Here is a 22,624-nt window from a genome sequence, read left to right as displayed (position 1 = left end):
AGATTGGTTTGACGTGGTGGGGTTATCTCAAAAATATCCCAAAGTCCCTTCGTAACGTACTAGAACCCGTGTTCTGACCTCGCGAAATGGTGCTCGAGTGACAAACCCAAGTGGCGCTGCTTTTACATATCGGCAGAGGTCGACGCCTTGGCCATCTTGTCACCTTGGCCACCGTGGAACTCATCCTTGCTACTCGACCCGCCTACCTCGCCTGTTCTCGACATCGTCGCATTGCCGGCCGCGTCGCTGTTGCAGTTGACCACGCGTAGGCGCACCTCTTTGGAGCTATCTGTGCCAACCAACATGCTCTGTCGACCACCTTGGGCCAGGCCAAATCCTCCCCGTCCTTCTCTGCTCTGTCTGCCTCTGTCTCCGATTGATTTTCCAAGGCGTGGCCTGCTACTGTTGTTGCCTCGTACGCTGTGTCGCACGTAGAGCTGAGTCAAGCACCGTCTGGCCATGCTGTGTCAGTGCCTGTGCTGTGCTGTCAATTCCGCATCGTGTCAACTCATGGAGGCCAAACCTCGCGCTGTTTTTCCCTCCCTCCCTTTTTCTACAACCATAAGGTGGCATCTCAGCTCCAGTCCGGCCACCGCGCGCGAGCTATTCGACCGCGCTGGGCTTGCATCTTCCCCGCGCTGGGTCATCAGCTCCTGCTTGCATTTCCCCACTATGCTGCCCCGTGTCTACAGCGCCGCCCTCCTTCCGTTTCCCCGCTGGTGCTGGCCATCCCCGCGTGCGAGCGCACCCGCGCCCCTTTGCCGCGTTGGACCAGAGCCTAGGCGCTGCTCCTCTCGGGCGCCCGCAGCCGCCCATACCCAGAGCTCCACGGATCTACGCACCTCCTCGCGCCTTCCCCGCAGCTCCGCAGTCACAGCGCCCCACTATGGTTGTGCCTGCAGCCGCCCATGCCGGCGCTGTCATGAGCTGTGCCTTCCGTTCGCCGTCGTTGCTGCGCCCTCACCCACCCGTCGTTGGTCCTCTCTGCATGAGCACGCTAGAGCCCCATGGCCGCTCGGGACCACAGCACCATAGCGTGCGCGTGCTCTCGGTCCGCGCACGTCTCCCGCCGAAGTGCTGCACCACCATAGCCCCACGCCTCCTCCGCTGCTACTATCAGCGTGCCTGCCTCTACGGCTCTCGTAGGCAGGCTGCCTGGGGACGGCTCGGGCCTTGCCGTAGCCAGGCGTGGTCATGCGGGCTCCCTGTGCAGCTCTCCGGCGAGTGGACCGCCGCCGTTGTGCCTTCCCGGCGTTGGGGTGGTGCTCTGCCTTTGTGGATGACATGAAGGGTAAGGATCCAAGCCAAAAGTTTATATAGGGTCCCTATTGCAAAATACTAGACTCACATGAATAGTACATTAGTACCGCAGAGTAATTTAAGGAAAATACAGGGGTTTTCTCGCAAAATGAACCGCCACCACTTCACGTTGGGCCATGTATGCCCGCCTGGGCTGGCCTCATGTCGCTTGGCTGGGCCGCTGCTAGCACTTGGGTCGTGCGCTGTGCGCTGGGTCATGGGCCCGCCTTGGGCCGCTCGCGCCCCGCCCCGCGTTGGGCCGTGCTCACCGTGCGCTGGGCCGATCGATTGCCTGCGCCTGGGCCGGCCTGGTGCCTTCTGGGCCGCGCGCCCTCGTTTGGCTTATTGGGCCGCTCACGCGTCGTGCCTTGCTGGGCCTGTTAGTGGCCGCCGGCCTTTCCAGTTTTGAAATGCTTTTTCTAAAAAACGGTTTCTAAGTTTAAATTGTAAAATCAATATAAAATGGTATAGGAGTCCAAAAATGGTGAAACCAGTTTTGTTAGTCTCCTAAAATCATGATCTTCTGTTAGCATATTTTGTTCGCATAGTTTGATAATATTTTTGGAATCTACATAATTAGTTTAAGGTACTTAATATAATAAAAATATAAACTTGTAGGAGTTTCCATGATAAATTGGTAATATTGTTGAATCTAAAATTTGTACAGTAGGCTCCTATCAATATTAGGTACTCACTGTAATTTTTGTAGCTCAATAATAATTAGTTTGCTAGGTAGATAATGATGCCCTATTTCAAATAAAGATTAAATTGATAGAACGGAATAAAGAAATAACATGGGTTTATATAGCTAAAATAATTGTTGGGAAATAACGTCTTATCCGACAACGTGTATATGTAGCCTAAGTATAGTCGTTGTTAGAACTAGCCGTTAACTTGAGAGGCGTACGTCGTACTTTATGAGTCACGATTGCCGTTGATTAATTACATCTTTGCATTGCATCGCATGCATATCATATAGGTGCGATGATGAATCAATGGATCGATTGAAGGATGGTTGGGAATCCGAAGATGGTGTAATGGTATTCTCTCCTGGAGATGATGCAATAGGCTTTCTATACAGTTGATGGTGGATGCTCTGACGATGTAGATACTAACTTTTTAATATATATCTTACCCAGGCAACCCCGGTACATAACCCCTACTTTTCTGCAGTTTAAATTATATTTGTGTATTAAGTTTTAAGGAGTTGAATGAAACCCACTTGCATATATATCTTTATCCTATGAGTCTTACTAGTATGATAGGATCGTGTAGATTGCTATGCTACAGGACTCCGGTAGAAGTCGAGTGATTGCTTGTCACTCACGAGGGATAGGAAATATATTATTGTATTATTATCACTTGGAAATATAAATGGTGAAAAGGAAAAATGGTGACCGGGCAGAGATATGGTTTGGGTATTAGTGGGTGTAAGAGGTTGTGTCGACGTGGACACGGGGCATGGCTTGGTTACACTGCTTTCCCTGTCTGTGTCAGTTTAGGACCGATCGTTGCATAAGACTCTAGGCGGGTCACAGACTTATTATCCCGAGCATATACTTGTGTATGGGTGTTTGGAAGACTTGTTGCTCTCTTGTTGCGGATCTGACTATTTCCGGACCGACTGTCAGGGTTTCTTTTTGGTGGAGGAGGTCCTTGCACCGCACTGAGTCCGTGACTCAGGGGCGGGGGCTTGGAGTCCCAGTTTGGATGGGGACCTAGACACCCAGGACAGGAGAGTGATGGGTTGGTTCTGCTTGTGCCTGGGGGTACAAGCGGGGCGTGTGTTTTTGAGGTACCCAGCTAGGGGCATTGATTCGCGAATCGCTAGGAAATCCGGTACGGCTTGTCTACGGTTTAGCATCGTAGTAAGAACTAAAGATGAAAGATAGAAGATGGAAAAAGGAAATCTGATTGCTAACCACCTGCTTAAAAGTAGCACAGGTGCTTACGTAGAATGGTTAGTTAATAAACCAATATGGCTATTAATAAAAATCAAATATAAGGACGCACGCTTAGTAATGTTTTCTGCAACTGCAATAATCCCATAAGCCAGATAGCCTTGCATATGCTTGGAGTCTTTTCTTTTCTCCTGTCGTGTAAGTCTTGCTGAGTACAATTGAGTACTCAGAGTTTTATTCCCCCTATTGTAGGTGACAGGTGGATGCTAGAGCTGACCTTTATGTGTGGATACCTCCTGGTGGGCTCAGCGAGGGTTCCTTTAGGCTACGATCGTAGTTGTTATTTATAACTCTCACCAGAAGCTTTTATAAATGAAAGTTTTATCATCTGTTGTCGTAGTTTATATATATCAATACTTCATTATGTAATGAATAGGTATTTATTTCCACTGTAATTCTGATCACATATTTATATTCCGTTGTTAAATTAAATTGTTATAACTCTGATAATATGATTTCTTTCCGCTGTTATATTAATAAATATTATACTATGATGTTGTATTAAAAGTGATGTAAGAAATGGTTAAGAATGTTGTTACAACTCTGATAGGAAATATATTATTGTATTATTATCACTTGGAATATATAAATGGTGGAAAGGAAAATGGTGACCAGACAGGGATATGGTTTGGGTATTGGTGGGTGTAAGAGGTTGTGTCCCGCGGCTAACGGGACATAGCTTGGTTACACTATTTCCTTGTCTGTGTCGGTTAAGGACCGACCATTGCAATGGACGCTAGGCAAGTCACAGACTTATTATCCCGAGCACATACTTGGGTATGAGCGTTTGGAAGACTTGTTACTCTCTTGTCATGGGTTCTGGCTCTCTCCGGACCGACTGTCAGGGTGATTTTTGGGTTATGAGGTCCTTGCACCGCACTTAGTCCGGGACTCAGGGGCGAGGGTTTAGAGTCCCAGTTTGGATGGGGACCTGAACCCCATGACAGAAGGGTAGTGGGTTGGTCCTGCTTGTGCCTGGGGTACAAGCGGGACGTGTGTTTTTAGGATACCCAGCTGGGGGCATTGATTGGCGAATCGCCAACGTTCCGGTACGACTTGTCTAAACTCTAGCACCGTAGTAAGAACTGAAAGATGAAAGGTGAAGAAATAGAAATCTGACTGCTTACCACCTGCTTGAAAGTAGCACATGTTCTTACATAGAATGATTAGTTAATGAACTAATGCACTGCTAATAAAAATCAAATATAAGGACGCACGCTTAGTAATGCTTCCTGCAGATGCAATAATCCCACAAGCCAGATAGCCTTGCATATCCTTGGAGTCTTGTCTTTCCTCCTATCGGGTAAGTCTTGCTGAGTATAATTGAGTACTCAGGATTTTATTTTCCCCTGTTGCAGGTGACAGGTGGATGCTAGAGCTGACCCTTGTGAGTGGATTCCTCCTGGTGGGCTCAGAGAGGATTTCCTTTACGCTGCGATCATAGTTTTTCGCTGTAATGTAAATGAGTTTACATATCAATGCTTCATTATGCCATGAATAGATAATTATTTTCGCTGTAATTCTGATCACATGTTTATACTCCGCTGTTACATTAACTTGTTCATAACTCTGATAATATGATTATATTCTGTTGTTATAATAATAAATATTATACTCTGATATTGTATTAAAAGTGATGTAAGAAATGGTTAAGAATGATGTAAGCTTTATTCTCTCATTTGTGATCCTGGTGAAAAAATGTGGATTTTCGGGTTCTCCCCTGGGGTGTGCCCGATGGGACCGCGTAATTTGGTGTTCTCCCTTCAGTGCTTAGTGTCTAATGGAAGATAAGCACTCCTAGGAGGCATTAGATTAGGCGGTTCTGCCACATAGGGGTGGTGGCCATGGTTGTCGCATGAGGTAGCCCCCTAATGATGAATGGGATAGTGTTGGATGCTTTATCTTGCTTGTAGTAGTAGGGCTGTGATGATACCGTCATAGAAGACGGTGTTGCTGGTGTCAAGAAGGCTATTGGCAAGGCTGTTGTTTAGTTGTAGCGGGGTAATAACGACATCATAAATGGTATTTCCAGTGGTGGCATAGACGTTGTAGACCGTGCTGATGTTGAGAGCAGCTTGCAAGCGATGCTATGACAACTTTATTTGTCGTTCCTCTTGTCGGCGGAGATATTGTAACCCGTTTGACTAGAGTTGTATTGGTTTACCGTGTTTGCTTGAGTTATTGAGGTGTTGATGAGGTTGCCGAAGAGGATGTCATTGAAGTTGTAGGTTGGTTGCGACATGCGAAGGTAGCGGTGCTTGTCAAAGATGACCCTGTCATCCTTGCACCAAACTCATGCGGCCTTCCTTCTGTTGATGGTGTTGGTGATGAAATACAAAGCGGGTCTTGTGGCATGTAAGTGGCGGGGGCACTAGGTGCGCCTAATTTTATTGAGGAAGAGTGGGTGCTGGTGCTGGCAGGACCAAGCTAAGACAGATCACAGTGTTGGCCTATTGTGAACTCCTATGAGTGCCATGGCACAACTGTTTTTTCTCTCGATGTCAGCTTCAATGCGAGCTCCGATCTACGCACCGGCTTCTTCGAGGATGATTCACACCGACTGATGTCTGGGATCGTCTATCAGTCCTCGACGCGCGGTGACCATGCTCGTATGGATAAGCTTCGCCCCGCCTCGAGTAAAATCCTTTGAATGGCTCCTCACCCAAGAAATAATACACTGCCGAATGTCACTCGTTCACAAAAACATCTTGCAGGAAGCTAGATGTGAAGTCTGCGGAGAAGAGGACGAAACCACATACCACATATTCTCAAGTTGCTCCTTTGTGCGTAGCTTCTGGGAAAGGATCAGACGGAGACCGATAGGGATCGCCAAGGTCACTGAGCTTTGGAGAACACAGGTACTGCCATAGGTACACAAAAGCGTGGCTCATCCCCTAATCCTTCTCTGCTGCTGGGGGATTTGGAGACACCGAAACGACGTCGTGTTTAGACAATTGGAGCCAAGCATCGACTGGTTGGTATCAGCCTGCATGGAGTTCGTCAAGTCGTGGAGCTGTAGACTCCCGAAGGAGAATGACTCAATTGCATGTAACTCGAGGAACACCTTTGCTATGTGAATCTCTCCCCCATCCCAAACCTTGTACAATTGTGAACTTGGAAGGCCATGCCCTATCCACCCCTGGTTTCACCGGCATCAATGGAATGAAAATTAGGTGGGGATCGTTTGATCCCCCTAGCTTGACCTCAAAAACTTTGAAGGATGCTCCACAACATGAGATGCGATTGTTGTTGCCCATGGCGGTGTCGATGCTGTGTTTTAGCAAGTCTAGCTAGCCTAGTGAAGATAGTGTTGATGATATTCGTCTTGTTCGCTTGAGTTTATTCATAACTACTTTTCAGCCATGGAACGATGTTTTCTTCTCACAATATTTCAGCATAAGCCAAATTTCAGCATCAGCGAACAGGGTGATTGCATGTGTCGTCTGTGTCGTTGAGGATGCATGCTCTTGTGCGAGATATGGTGTAACTTATAAGTTGCATGAACGAAAGGAGTAGTAAATTAATTTGGAATGGAAGGAATAGTAATTAATTCACCGTGCGATTTATCATTTGGAACGAAATGAGTAGTAATTAATTCACCATGGCGATGTTGAACATGTGTTTGCATGGTCATGAGCGTGCATATGCATGATGGTCCCTGACAGATTAGTGTGTGCGTTGTTATTAAACCACTTCCTTTGCTCTGATCTTCTGCTAAAAAATTGCGAGCAAAGTTTAACACCTGTCGAAAACGGACATTGATTAAAGTGATATCCTTTGCTGAACAATACGAGATCTCAGCATTCATAGATGGCGCACAGTATTTTTCTTTCACAATAAAACAGTCGGCTTGAACTTATCGGCCGGCTTATTAGCTAACAGCTTCAGCCACCTGCAGAAACACGCCTGCCGTCGCTGACTGGACGTGACGACGAGCAAAAGATGCATGGGTGATGCAGTTGTAGCTGTAGCTGTGAATCTTTGAGAAACCAGGCAGCTGCAGCTCTCCATGAGTGTTGACTGCGGAGTGAGGACGACGACGCTCCTCGCCTCCTCCCCTCCTAGAATCCCTTGGTCTGCATGCAGTTGGCATATCTTTTAATTTTATTTTATTTATTATTATATATAAGGCGGTTACCGTATCTTGGCGAGTCGTTGCAGACTTGCGAGCCCAGGACTCGTCCACATCTATTCCTTCCTTCTTCGGCCGCTCTGCTTCGTTCGTCGTCCCCTTACACCATTACACTTCTTCTCGCCCCGGCGGCCGGGCGGCCATTGACGACTCGATCCTTCATTCTTGTTTTTGGGAAGGGAAGGACCCAAAGAGAGGAGGAGGAAGCGCCGCCATGACCGGAGGAGGGGAGGAGCAGGGGAGGTCGCTGTTCGGCGTGTCTCTGACGGACCGGCCCAGGTGGCAGCAATTCTTGATCTGCTCCTTGGGCTTCTTCTTCGGCTACCTCGTCAATGGCATCTGCGAGGTACGTCAGCTCTTCCTCTTCTCCCTTCTCCTACGATCCTCCTTCGGCGTACAGTATCGATGAAGAAATGCAGTCAATTCTCTGGTACGGTGAGAGGTTCTGTAACGAGAATCGCGAATTCGTGGCCATGACGTGGTATACCCGTATTAGTGCCATTTTTTCCTGCTGATAATGCCAGTACTCCCATGGAAATTGCTTGGGATTATACGGTTGCTTATAGGCAGAAAACAGGTGCAATTTCGTGACACACAAAACTGCATTTTGTTTCTTCCCTCCTTGTTTCCCTCGCCGTGGACTTCCATACGCTTGTTTGGTCAGCATGGTTTTCTGAACCTTTGCTTTAGTTTCACTGCCTGCACAAATTTTCTTGACAGCGAAACTTCAGCTCACAATTGTTCTCCCAGTTACCATCTTTGGTGGCTAGCTAATTCCTGCTCTTGTCTTGCTCCAGGAATACGTGTACAACAGGCTTCAGTTCAGGTGACCTTGTGACTGCACTAGCTACAATGCATGCCTGCCTGCCTGATGCCTCCATCCGTACCACCTGAAAGAAGTGCAACTGGTCACTTGCTGCTACGCGTTTCTGAAATCTGAATTATTTTTGCCGTGTGCCTGCAGCTACGGCTGGTACTTCACGTTCGTGCAGGGGTTCGTGTACCTGGCGCTGATACGGCTGCAGGGGTTCACGGTGAAGCAGATGGTGAACCCGTGGCGGACCTACGTGCGGCTCTCGGCCGTGCTCATGGGCTCCAACGGCCTCACCAAGGGCTCCCTCGCCTTCCTCAATTACCCTGCGCAAATCATGTTCAAGTCAACCAAGGTAAAAAATTGACCCCTTTCTTTTTTGGTTCTTTTTTTATTGTTCCCCATACGCTGGAAAATGTATACTGCTCTAAAAAATGTTGGAAGAACAATGCCAATGTCTTCAGCTGCCAATTTGGGTAGCATTGTAGCACCAAACGTTCCTGGGTTCATGGTTTCTTTTTCACCTGTACCTTTTATACAGGGCCTTTTTGTTTTTGTTTTAGCAGAAATAAAGTTCCTTTCTGCGAGGAAAAGAAAAAGAAACAGTTCTTGTGATATTACAATGCACACAACTTTTAAAGAAAGGGTGCACTGGTGTACCTAGAAATGTCCAAATATGAGTCCAGCATCAGATTTGATGTTTTGGTTAGGTGCCAAACTAGCCAGCTGTGTCATGTATCTTTCTACTTCAGAGGCACGAATACTACTTCTCTGGCTAGAATCAAAATAACTGGGCAGGCAGGATAACATTGTTGATAGATATGATTAGCACGTTTTGGACTCTTCTTTACTTGGCATGTGTCTATTTTAAATATTCTTGGCAGCTACGGTTTGATTTGATTTCTGTATCTAAGTGACTGAATTTCAAGAAAAAACGATGTATATTAGTATAGTAATAATAGCACCTTTTAATTTATAGTCATATGCGATAAAACACAAACTCATGTTAATGTTCATAATGATATATAATTGCAAAGAAACATTCTGCGCAGAAATTTAATATACCAAACTGTATATGCTTCTTTCCCGCGATTAGTACATACCTTACTGTTTTTACATAATAAGTAGAGAGGCATTGATCTGTTTCTCTTTTGTCATCATCACTCATCAGGTTCTACCGGTGATGGTAATGGGAGCCTTTATCCCTGGTTTAAGGCGCAAGTACCCATTCCAAGAATACGTATCAGCCGTGATGCTCGTCATTGGCCTCATACTCTTTACGCTCGCGGATGCGCAAACGTCACCTAACTTCAGCATGATCGGCGTGGCCATGGTGTCCGGGGCACTTGTCATGGATGCTTTTCTTGGCAACCTGCAAGAGGCTATCTTCAAGATGAACCCAGACACGACTCAGGTACTCCAGTTACAGTCTGGTAATTAATTTTTGTTCCTGACAGAATTTTTACAGTGCTGACAGTCAAGCATTCTGTGAAATTAGATGGAGATGTTGTTCTGCTCCACTGTTGTTGGCCTTCCGTTCCTAGCAGTGCCGATGGTGTTAACAGGAGAGCTCATGACGGCATGGACTTCATGCTCCCAGGTGAATGAACAAGTCTTCCCTTTTTCATTTTTCTCTACAGTAGTATTCACTAATTATGCTACAAGTTCTTATTTGAGTAAAAAAGTCAGATTCTCTGCCTTGCCATTATAAGGGGACAATGAAGTATATACATGAATTTGTCAGAGTTATCTAGCAGTGATAAGAATCTTAGTAGCTCACTTTAGCACATCACTGATAGTAGTTTCAGAATGTGCATAACCCAAGCAGTGGGAAAAGAATCAAATACTCCATGCTCTTTTATTGGTATATATCCTTCAAGGAATCCCTCTTTCAAATCTTTTATAGAGAAACAATCTCAAGTTCTGAACACTGCACTCATCCAGATGACCAGACCTGATTGTCAGGAAAAGGATCAGATCCACTCAAAAACTGTTGCTACTTGCTAGCTACATAGCTTGTTACTGAAAAAGGATTAGATTGACCAAGCTGAGCTGACGTCTTGTTTACTGAAACGCACGAATGCATTGCTTGCAGCATCTGTACGTGTACGCGGTGCTGGTGTTCGAGGCGATGGCCACGTTCGTCGGCCAGGTCTCCGTTCTCTCCCTCATCGCGCTTTTCGGTGCCGCAACCACAGCTATGGTCAGCCATCGTTGTTTGGACAATTGGACTCCTCTCCACTCCACCTCGACGACCGATACATGCATCTGCAGCTGGTAACCATGTTGGACTATTCTTCAGGTGACGACGGCGAGGAAGGCGGTGACGCTGCTGCTGTCCTACCTGATATTCACCAAGCCTCTGACGGAGCAGCACGCGACGGGGCTCCTCCTGATAACCATGGGCATCGTCATCAAGCTCCTGCCGGAGAACAAGGAGGGACGTCCGCGCCGGCTGCCGAAGAAGACGGAGAGCTCTGGCGACGATGACGACAAGCCCCGGGAGAGCAGAGAAGCGGAGGAAAAGGCAAGTTTGGTATAGTGTGACAGTGAACCGAGCAAAGCAAAACAGACGCCAGCTCGATCAGCAGTCCCAAATGAAATTTAGTCCTCCAAAACAACAGTCCCAAAAGGAGGATAGGATACACATAGAGGATAGAGCACTACAGGAATCAATAACCCTCTTTCTTCCTCTCCTCGCTTTTCTCATGTGCCGTGGTTAATGTTATTATGTTAAACCGTTGAAGTACAGGTAAATTGTGCACTTTGCTCTAACATCTTAAGCTTTTCATATAAAGGCCAGAGGTCTGAATTCTAATTAGCGCAAGTAAACAAAGAGAGTAAATTACACCTACCATATAACAACTGTCCAACAGTGGCGGAGCCAGGAATTGGTGGCTGGGTATGCCAAATGCATAAAATTTCGAAGCAAATAAGCAATACAATGGACGATAATTTATAATGGTCATAACATTTAGCAAATCCATAATAATAACCAAAGTAGAAGTTCGAAACATAAATATTAAGAAATATTACAAAACAGTAACGACTACTACAATATAACTCTACGATCCCCTTGTTGGAAGAGATTGATGATATCCTCATCTTTCACTTGACTGAAGAATTCCTTCTCATTAAATGTAACCAAGCAATTATTCAAATAATCATCACCCATTTTATTCCTTTGCTTGTTCTTCACATAATTCACTGTGGAAAACACTCTTTCAACACTAGCAGTGGCTACGGAAAGAATTAGCACCAACTTAAGAAGCTTGTAAACAACATAATATTGTTCATCTTTTTGTGTGTCCACAAGCTTAACTGAAATCTCACATAGGTTCTTCAAAATTTTAAACCTTTCATCTCTACGAACATGAGAAATGTACATATTAAGCTGCCATGGAAGTTTCCCTAATTCCTCAGTTGTGAAATCCTTAGGATAAAACTTTGTAGCAAGTGTAACCAACTTGGCTTGATTATAAGCAGCAAACGAATCAAGTGGGCTAAATGCTGCCATACAAGAAAGTAGTTCTGTGTTTACCTCATCAAATCTGTCATTCAGTTCTCAAAGTTGCCTATCAATGACGCTCACAAACATGTCAACATGGAAGCGATGATAGTTCATTGCGCCATTATAGAACCCTCTTTTAGGTCTCCCAACAGGATAATAAGGACCCTCCATGTCAATAACTTTAATCTTGTACTTCACACAAAAAGAAGTGACCCTCTGAAGAAAATCGTTCCATCCTTTCTCTTCCCGCAAGCACTGCAAATGAAACTTTGTAAGATCAACAAGAACCATGGCATTCACAATATCTTGATCTTTCTTTTGCAAAGCCCTACTCAAGTCCTCGGTATAACCAAATATTTCTTGCATCAAGTGTGCCATGAATACAAACTCGAATGATCGAAATGATGTCAACATAGTCATAGCTGATTGGGCCTCCGTTGTGGTGTACTCTTTTCCAATCTTCACCAGAACACGCCTGATTGCAGGATACATAAGGATAACATGCATCACAGTTTTGTAGTGAGAGCCCCATCGAGTATCACATGGCCTTTCCAAACCCATTTCTTGATTCAAACCACTTCCGGTTTCTACTTCCTCCAACTCTAATGCATCAATTAGTTCCTCAGCCTGAGCCATTCGAAGCATTCTCATCTTTTTACAAGAATTGCCAAGAACATTTAACAAGATAGCAAGCTGTCCAAAAAACCATGTGCAATCCCCACTCTCCTTAGCAACAGCAACAAGAGTTAATTGTAGCTGATGAGCAAAGCAATGAACATAATAAGCATATGGAGACTCGTCCATAATTAGTTTCTTTAGCCCATTAGCATTATCTTTCATATTGCTAGCTCCATCATATCCTTGTCCACGAACCATTGCAAAGGTCAAATTATACTTCATAAGCATGTGCTCCACTGCAGCCTTAAGTGTCATAGCACTAGTATCTTCAACATGTGCAATACCAAGAAATCTTTCAACTGCCCTTCCTTTCTTATCAACGTAACGCAAGCACACAACTAGCTGTTCATTCTGTTACACATCAGCAGACTCATCAGCAAGTGTTGCAAAGTTTTTACCACCAAGTTCCTCAATTAGTAGCTTAGTAGTCTCTTGTGCACAACATTTGATGAGCTCATGTTGTATATCATGGCATGTCATCTTACAGTTCTGTGGAGCATTCTTTAGAACCACCTTGTCAACCTCTTCAAAATTTCCTGCTAGCCAATTTAAAAGCTCAAGGAAATTTCCTTTGTTTAGCGAGTCTTCACTTTCATCATGCCCTCTAAATGCCAAGCCTTGGCGCAATAGAAACCTTAAACACTTGAGTGTCCATGTCAAACGAAGCTTATATAAAGCTTTGTATTGTGTGGTGTTTGAAGCAATAGACTCCCGAATTGATGTTGTTGGTGTAGTAAACCTATCATATTTCTCTTGAGCTTCAGCATGAACACTACTGACAGTACCCATGTGTTTTTTCAATCTTGATTTCAGGTGCCAATTTTGCCACCCATCCTTCACAAATGTATCTCCACCTGGGCATTTTGTTTTATCCTTGAACAAATAGCAAACAAAACAGAAAGCGGCATCTCTTTCTACACTGTACTCAAGCCACTTATATTGCTTAAACCAAGCTGGGCAAAAGCGACGTGGATGACCACTTATATTTCTATATTGAAAATCATGATTCTTTGGCTGACAAGGACCCAACTCAATATATCTCCTTCTAACTCTATCCTGGTCATTGACATCATACCTTGAGATGGGTATTCGCTTCCCAGGATCATGCTCAAGTGCTTCCAAATCTGCTCCAACTTCACCCTCTTCATCAGTTGCTGCATCATCTTGTACAATTGGAGTTGGGGAGCCTCTGTCCGATTGGGGAGCTTCATCATTTGCTTCAACAGTGGACTGTGCCACTGCCAGTGCTTCATCATCATCCTGTGCTTGCACAAGTGCTACCTGCAGATTGTTCTCAGTCTGAACAAGAGAAGGATTTGGTGTAGATGTGGGTTCTGTTTTTTTTTGCCTTGGCAGCTTTCTCCCATAATGCAAATATGCTGCTACTACCCTTCTTCTTCATCTTGACTACAATTCACAAAGAACTAAATGTTAGAAAATTACTAAACAAAGTAGCACTCAGCATAGCACTAGCAAGAACAAATAAATTAGAGGAGAAAATGAAATCTTTACCTAGCTGCCTGCTGCAATTGTGGTGACGAACTGACGTCTGATGATGTGTTGCTGCTTGTCACCGCCTCACCAGTCACCGGCCACCCGCGGCGCAGAGAAAGCGGATCGAGATGTGCCGTGCGGCCGCCCGCTGCAATTGCGGTGACGCTGTGCTGCTGCCTGTTGCTACTGGTCACCGCCTCACCGACCGCCCGCAGAGGCGCAGAGGAAGCAGATCAAGATGTGTGGATATGCCGCCGGCCGCCCGCTGCCGCAGCAGTGAGCAGATCGAGAATTCAAGATGCGCCGCCGCCGCTTGGGATGAGAGTTGTTGTGAAGAACGGGACTACGGGAGTCGCAACTTGTGAACGGGATGCCGACGGGACTACGGGAGGGATTCTGGCCGCTTGGGCTTTGGCCAAATTGGCCTGCTCGCTGCTACTTTGTTTGTGGGCTTTTGGTCCATTAGAAAATAGAATATATATATATATATATATATATATATATATATATAGAACTACTATCCTGTAGCTGGCTACAGAATAACTTATTCTGTAGCCACTTTGAGTTACGATAATTACTATGTTATTTTACGAGATTATAGTAACTCCTTACTAAGTGGTTTAATATAACGTTATGGTAAATATCCCCATGTGTTATAGTAACCCAACTATCGTAAATATGTATTTATATTATGGTAAATTAGTATATAAATTATAGTAAATGGAGGTGGCTACAGAATAACTTATTTTGTAGCCGGCTACTGAATAGCCTCTCCCTATATATATATATATATATATATATATATATATATATATATATATATATATATATATATATATATATAAGTATACATGTATTTATTTTTTGTACCAAAATCTTGGGTATTCCAAGGAATACCCAGGCATACCCTTAACGCTGCCGGTGGTCCAACATCGTGTAATATGTTCAATTTGGTGTGAAAACTTAGCTTACTTGAATCTGTTTGGTTCCTGCTATATGTACCTCTCGCCCAACTAGTTAAGCTAGGCTCACTTCCTGTCGTGGCTAAGGCGTGGTGTATTGTGTGACTATAAGCCAAATAGGCCCTAAGTGCAAATACATTCCAAACACTGCAAATACATTCCAAACACTACGGCCCCGTTCGGCTTACTCCATATTCAGCTTGTTTGGCTTGTTTTTTCAGTCGGAACAGTATTTTTCTCTCACAACCATTCAGCCAGAACAGTGTTTTCAGCCGAGATTCAACAAGCCAAACAGGGCCTACCACACCGTGTATTTGTCAATTCGGCGTGACGGCCTATTAAGGGATTATTCTCACCAGGAGTTGTGCCATAGCATAATTGGCTATCACTCGGTTAGGAGGAATTACTATCAGTAGGAAATATGCCATAGCACAATTAACTCATGGGCTTTATGACATTGTAGCTAATGAGACCAAGCTGAGTGTGACTTGCCGTCCTCAAGCTAAGAGCAACTTCAGCAGGATCCCTATTTAAACCCCATAGCTAAATAGGTGTCCAAACAAAAAACGTAGCTCCAGCAGAGCCCCTACTAGAGCCCCCAATTTAGGATGGGCACCAAAATCCACCCTCTAGACCACATTCCTGGAGGAGAATGGGGCTCACCACTCGACCCCATCTTGTTGCAGACGTTTCCTCCCCGCGCCCACACGAAACAGTGGCCTCAGCTGCACGAGCGCTCCTCTCCGGGGAACCCCTCCCAGATGGTTGTGCTCGGCGCGCCCCTCTCCAGCAGTGGCGGATGCGACGGACCTGGGCGCAGGGCCTTGCGGCCACCGGAGGCGCGGAGGTGTGGATCTCCGACGATATCCGACTGTCGCTCAAACGAGCGACGAACTCCCCACGGATGGCTCCTCCTTCCTCGCCCGCGGTCGAGGCTATTCTTCTCCGTGGCCGCCGCTCAGACGAGCGAGGAGTTGCTCAGGCTCCCTCCGCGCACGCGACCACCGCTCGGATTGGCCCACCCGCAGCCCCTACCCCCACGTCGGTCACCTTCCTCCTCATCGGTTGGCCTGGCACGACGAGGTAGAGGTCGCGTCCAGCTCCTCTGGTCACGCTTGTGGCCGGTGGCGAGGTAGAGGTCACGGTCGGGTCCTCGCTTCTCGTGTCGCGCTGGCAGCCAGGTAGCCACTCCTCTCGTAGGTGCTCCTTCGCTCGCGGCCGGTTTCCTACCCTCTCGCGCGCTCGTGGCCATGTCTGTCCCGCTCTTCTCCCTTCCCTCATCGACGTCGTCCGCTTCTCCACCAGCAGTCGATTTTCTTTCCGCATCCGCCAAGGCATCGTCCGCTTCCCCACTGGCGGCAAGTCGGTTTCTTTCTATTGGCCGAGTAAGTCTATGACGAGTGGGTCACATATGTCATTCCCTTAGAGAATAGATTTGGGGGCTCTATTTTGAGGGCCACCGTTGGAGTTCAGTATAGAAAACAGAGACCCCAAAAGTAGAGGGAGCACCCAAATAAAAAGTAGGAGCCCTGTTTTAGGGGCTACTATGAATGTGAGCCCCTGTATCGTCCTCACGATACACCATTCGTGACATGTTTGAACTATATAGGCACCAAACAACCAAATACGTGCATCAAATCGGATAGATTATAAGATGTTGGATCGTTGTGCAACCAACTAAGCCTGTTCGTTTGAAAGTAAAGCCCGCCGTTTGGGCAGCTGCTGCTACCATCTAGGGGGTGTTTGTTCTTTAGTCGCTCCTAAAATTCATGTCACATCGAATGTTTAGATACTAATAAGGAGCATTAAATATAGATTAATTACAAAACCAATTACATAGATAGAGGCTAATTTCTGAGACAAATTTTTAAGCCTAATTAATCTGTTATTAGCACATATTTACTGTAGCACCACGTTGTTAAATCATGGACTAATTAGGCTTAAAAGATTCGTCTCGTAAATTAGTCGTAAGTTATGCAATTAGTTTCGTAATTAGTCTATATTTAATACTCCATGCATGTGTTACAAACATTCGATGTGACATGAATTCTAGGAGTTCCTGTAGGAACCAAACAGCACCTAAATACGCAAAACACTGTAGGAACAGTAGAATTCAGTAGCAGCACTGTAAAGAAGCCAACCAAACAGGCCAGAGTTGTTGCATGGTATGTACAATTTTTTTTTCTAAATAAAATATTCGTTAATTGCTTTATTTCATGTCTAAGTCATAATGGAACCTTCACTTGAGGCGGAGTGTTGAAATATAAAGTGAACTGTACACCTTTTCTGTCATCTTAAGCTTTTGGATAAACTAGTCATCAGTTGGTGTATGGAACTCAATATAATATTAGTAGAAATTTTATGGTGCTTGGAAGAAAAAAACTAGAGCCATCCATTTGGATATATCAGATGGCTATAAAATAAGAAGAACTAATGTAGAGAAACTTAAGTTGTGGGCCGAAACCAGAAATATATAGGTTCAGAACAAAAAATATATCAACAAAGAATTATTTCTAAAATAAATTTAAAACCCATGGATACATGTTCATAACAAGTTATATCATCCTCCCTCAATGTTGACCGAGACCAGTGGCATCCTTCTCCCTCTATCTTGATCGAGACAGAGCGGCATGCTCCCTTGCACTCCATGGTAGTATTAGATTTTTACCCAAGATGGAACCATGCGTTGTTATTTATTTGTTTTCTGCTACACATGATATACTTTTTGATCAGTGGTCTATGTTCTTACTTCCGATTAATAATGCAGTAAGAAACATGACTATTGTTGGCACAATAGATCGGTTGCAGTTGTGTTGATATACTTTTTTTTATCAGTGGTCTATGTTCTTACTTCTTACTAATAATGCAGTAAGAAACATGACTATTGTTGGCACTATAGATCGGTTGCAGTTGTGTGAAGTTCCAATCATATTGCATGGAAGTTGTCATAACAATGCAACGGAGAGGTTTTTCGGCTACGACGGCTGGGACGATCTATGATGAACGCTACCAGTATTTGAAGGACTTTCATTTTATCTCTATTAGTCATTGTATCAGGGAACGTAATTCTGTGGCTCATGAGTTAGCTAGGCAAGCTTTGGTAGGCAAAGACTCTTCTGTTTTGATAGATGAACTCAATTCTTCAACTGCTTATAAATGATGTAACCATTTTGTCGAATGAATAAAGCTTGCCGTAAGAATTTCAAAACTAAAACATGTAATAAACCAAAAAAGTAGGCCATTAGTTACACGAAAAAAAAGAAAATTAATGGATCTCTCGGGAGTCCTACATTGGTTGTACACTCGTACCGCAAAAGGTCGCTAAATTATACGATAATACTTTGACATGGGCTTTCGTCCTTATCTGGACGTCACACGCCCACACATCCGCCTCACTGCTGTCTTTCGCTGCAGCTCGCTCCTGCTCACAACGTCCCACTCCGCTCCACCTTTCGCTTCAGTCCTTCATGGCTCCTACAAAAAAACAACCAGTGCCGCTCATCTTCTCCATCGCAGGGGCTACTCGCCGCGGGCAGTGCCCCCGCCCACTGCGGCCTTCTCCAGTGCAGTGGCGCCGTATCCGACCCCATCCTGTGATACTCCGCGCCCAACGCCGCGCCACCGTCTCGCGCGGCGCCCTCATCCACCTCAACCGTCGCGGAAGGGGAGGTAGGGGAGGCCTGCGCCTACGCCCTCATCCACCTCGCGCCGTCGACAGAAAGGGGAGGCCAACGCCGCCGTAGTTCCCCACCAGGTAGGTTGTGGCCGCCGACGACGTTGTGTTTCAAGTGTTTTAGACGTTTTCAGACATATTGCAAGTCTATGTTTCAAGTGTTTCAGTTGTTTCATCTTTGATGTTGCATATGTTGCTATGGCTATATACATGTTTCAGATGTTTTTAGACTTATGTTGTAAGTGTTTTGTCTAGATGCTGTAAAAGTAGATCTGAATGTTGCATATGTTGTTTTGGTTATACACACATGTTTCAAGTGTTTTATCTGTTTCAGAACATATGTTGCAAGCGTTTTATCTGAATGTTGCATATGTTGCAAAAAGCTATGTTAAAAGTGTATGTTCTGAATGTTTCATCTGTTTCAGGCGTATGTTGCAATTGTTTCATATGAAGTGTTGCAAAAGTAGACCTGAATGTACGTGTAGAGGAAGCCTAAGCCCTCGGTGGTCCAGCTGCTATGGCTCCCTGGTGTGGCGAAGAAGAAGGCCGCGGACACAGTAGCGGCGGGGACGGGATGGCGTGGCGGATTCGCTGGGATGGGGAGCGGGATGGGCGTGACGCATCAGGTGGGATGGGGAGCTAGATGGGATGCTGACGAGGGAGCTGCGTCCGTCGGGGCGCAGGTGCGGGAGCTCCGGGACGGACGGACGCTGCCAACAGAGTGGGATGGCCGTGGGGTAAAGGGAGCTATGTTCGTCAGGCGCGCGTCCGGACGCAAAATTATATAGTCCTCTGTAAATACCTACTCGCCTGGTTTAGGTTCAGACCTGGTGTGCTGGTGTTCCGTCTGCATCATTGAGCCCACACTTCAATTAGGCCTCTGTCGGAGATAAGAAACATGTGCTAAATACGCTCAAGTGCCCACCACACCAGACTCGTAAGGATCGATGCACTGGTTGTGGCCGCTCGCTGGACCGGAACTCCTGCGGTTGTGGTACACGCTGGCCGGACGCAACGTACTCCTTGGCTCCTTGGTATTGCTAGTGTTATGAAACTAATCATGCTAGTGGGCTTATATCGAATTAACTCTTGAAGCTCAAGAGCTCGAGAGTTATAACTGAAAAAGTTAAAGGGTCATCTTCTATCACATATGTATTCACTATTTGAGATGGAAAAAAATAAGGGAAGACTGACTCCACGAATACTTTGTCTATGGTGTCATTCTACTTTCTGTGATCTTGCAATTGGAATGGGAGACGGGATATTCTACTAATTCTCACGTTTCTTATTGTTTAGGTAACGGATCGGGGATACGTAACTATTACATATTATAATATGTTATCAGCAGCTCTCCTCTGAGTTAAGGTACGATCTTCATGATCTCTAAATTTTTCTCCATGATTTCTATTCTATTATAATTAGTTTTTTATAATCTAGTATCGTAAGCCTGTAGCTAGATTAAATTGTTATTTTTCTGGATCCTCGTTGCTTCCATGGATATTAAATTCGAGTAGAAGTGACATCCTTTATGTTGGTGTGTAAATATTTTCATCCTGTTGACGAGTCACCTTGCAACTAGATTAAATTGTTATTTTTCTGGATCCTCGTTGCTTCCATGGATATTAAATTCGAGTAGAAGTGGCATCCTTTATGTTGGTGTGTAAATATTTTCCTTCATTACAACTAATGCTAATTGCAAGTACTATGTCCGCATGATTTCTATTGCTAGTTCAATGAAAGTGGATAATAAATTCCAATGGCCGTGGAATTCTTTTATGTTGGCACATCAATATATTTTTTTCCCTATCATATTGCTATAGTTTAGATGTGTTTTCTTTAATGTTCATCTTTATTAATCGACATACATATTCATTTTTATGCTTATTTACCTAAAGATTTTGCCCTTGTTCGGCTTACCTCATATTCGGTTTGTTCGGCTTGTTTTTTTTACCCGGAACAATATTTTTCTCTCACAACAATTCAACCAGAACAACGTTTTTCAGCTAGTTTCAGCCAAGTTTCAGGCCAGCGAATGGGGCCTTTTTTACATAAATGAATAGGTCATGTCTGACTTCATCACGAGGCAGGTGCCAGTTCTTGCGCTGAACGGCAAGAACTACCAAACATGGGCTTTGGACTGTGAGTTGCACTTGCAGGGCATGCAATTATCGCACACTATCACCGCACACCCGAATGACGATGCGGCACCGCCGCCGCATGAACAAGCACAGGCTGCAATATTCCTGAGGCACCACATACACAATGACTTGAAGCAAGAATATCTTGAAGTGAAAGATCCTCTCACGTTGTGGACTGCACTCCAGGAACATTTTGGTAAACAAAAGACGGTGATCCATCCTCAGGCTAGGCGCGATTGGGCTCAGCTCCGGCTTCTTGACTTTAAATCTGTGGCGGCCTACCGCATCGTGGGACAGCTCAGGTTTTGTGGCCAGAGGGTCACTGAATTAGAAATGATTGAAAAACACTTGAAACTTTTCACCCCTCAAATATGGTGTTCCGGCAGCAGTACCGCAACAACAACTACAAGAAGTACTCTGAGTTAATAAATGTCTGGCTTGTTGCAGAGACTTAAAATGAGCTCCTTAGACTGTCTCCAACGGCACACACAAAAAGTGTCCCAAACACAAAATGCATCGTGTACAGTGTTTGTACGTCCCAAACTTACGATCCAACGGAGGACACATTCAAGCCAACCATTTTGCGTAGCAGCGGTGTCGGAAGGCAAAAAAAGCGTCGTCGTTCTCAACGACGCAAAACAGAGAGAGAGGGAGGAGCGACCGCCGGGCCCGGCACAGGGGCGGGGGCCGATGGAGGTCGGTGGAGGCGCGGCTACCGTCGTGGAGTCTGGATCCGCCCGGCCGCCATCGGAGGGAGCAGGGGTAGGCGGCATCGGGCAGGGGAGGGGCTGTGGTCGCCGATGGAGGTCAGTGGGAGCAGGGACAGGCGGCGTCGGGCAGGGGAGGGAGGATCCCGCCGGTGAGGTCCGCCTGCGGTGGAGCAGCGCCGCCGGCAAGGGGCGCTCGCCGCCCGCGGAGAACAGCGCCGCCGGCGCGGACGCGGTTGAGGCTAGGGCCGGAGCTCGCCCGCACAGTGGCGGCGGGTCCAGATCTCGTCGGGCACAGCGACGCCAGGGCCAGAGCTCAGAGCAGCCCACGGACGACGACGGCGAGGCGGGACCGCGGCGTCGGTGGGCCCGTGGACGGGGGCGCTCGGCCAGGCGGCACCGCGGACGGGGGTGCTTGGCCAGGTGGGCCTGCGGACGGAGTTGCCGGCGACCTCGACGCTCGGCGGCTCGGCGGGGAGGGAGGCACTCCCATCGGCGGTCCTGCGAGAGGAGGAAGGGAAGAGGCGGCGGGGCTCGCGAGAGGAGGAGGAAGGGAAGAGGACGCTCTGTTGCTCCCGACGGTTGGAGAAGAGAGTTTATGGGTCACAGACATTTTCACTGTGCACAATCTAAACCGGGGAATGCGTCTTGTTTTTGGGTTGGATCCGTTGGAGACAATCTTATGAAAAACTATCACATGCGCCCTGTTGGTGCACAAGCTGGACCTGAAGCCCGTGCTAGTTTTTGTAAGAATTTTTGTAAGGATAAGGGCCAAGGCCAGAAGGCCCCATGGCAGCATAAAGGGGGAAGAACTTCAAGAAATATGCACCCAAAGGCTCGAAGTATCATGGAAAAGGGAAGGCCCAGAATGGCTCCAAGCATGATGCGGAACAACCCAAACATCCAAACCAAGGTTGCAGGTGTTGTGGTTCCATGACACACTGGTCTCGCACATGTAGGGCTGAACCCCATCTGATACAAGTTTATCAGGACTGGAAGAAGCGCAAGGACGCCGAGGTTCACTTCGTTCAGGTACATGTTGATACCGATGTGGGAGTGCCCTACTAGAACTGCCCAAAGCGACGTTGATCCTACTCTAAAGTTCGCGTGCCGTGGACGTTGATCCTACTTTTGTGTTTGGCACCCCGGCCAATGGTGGTGATGATGATATCAATCTTGACGTGGATAACTTGATGACGATGAACTGGACATGTATGGGGTCCTGGAGTAGCTCTTGTCACTATCAGCTATATTCCCT

General features: G+C 46.1%; 2 protein-coding genes and 1 pseudogene across 2 annotated transcripts in view; 2 read left to right on the top strand and 1 right to left on the bottom strand.

Moving 5' to 3' along the window:
- LOC136535800 (cell division control protein 2 homolog) overlaps positions 1-22,624 on the top strand; it is a 69,942-nt gene that overhangs the window by 35,739 nt on the left and 11,579 nt on the right. The gene's annotated exons all lie outside the window — the stretch shown is intronic.
- On the top strand, positions 7,397-10,978 carry LOC136540774 (UDP-galactose/UDP-glucose transporter 2-like). The gene is made up of 7 exons (XM_066532795.1): positions 7,397-7,738; positions 8,190-8,218; positions 8,357-8,558; positions 9,375-9,617; positions 9,702-9,803; positions 10,299-10,406; positions 10,506-10,978. The coding sequence occupies exons 1-7, from the start codon at positions 7,607-7,609 to the stop codon at positions 10,743-10,745; spliced, it is 1,056 nt and encodes a 351-aa protein (XP_066388892.1). The 5' UTR covers positions 7,397-7,606; the 3' UTR covers positions 10,746-10,978.
- Positions 11,256-13,794, bottom strand: LOC136513683 (uncharacterized; annotated as a pseudogene).

Source organism: Miscanthus floridulus, chromosome 2, assembly GCF_019320115.1.
Source record: "Miscanthus floridulus cultivar M001 chromosome 2, ASM1932011v1, whole genome shotgun sequence".
Classification (NCBI taxonomy): domain Eukaryota; kingdom Viridiplantae; phylum Streptophyta; class Magnoliopsida; order Poales; family Poaceae; genus Miscanthus; species Miscanthus floridulus.
This window is presented reverse-complemented; position numbering and strand designations above follow the sequence as displayed.

Excerpts from the sequence above, each read along its gene's own strand:
- LOC136540774 (XM_066532795.1), top strand. The coding sequence starts at position 7,607 with ATGACCGGAGGAGGGGAGGAGCAGGGGAGGTCGCTGTTCGGCGTGTCT. Across the intron at positions 8,219-8,356 it reads TACAACAGGCTTCAGTTCAG|CTACGGCTGGTACTTCACGT; the intron begins GTGACCTTGTGA and ends GTGTGCCTGCAG. Across the intron at positions 10,407-10,505 it reads GTGCCGCAACCACAGCTATG|GTGACGACGGCGAGGAAGGC; the intron begins GTCAGCCATCGT and ends ACTATTCTTCAG.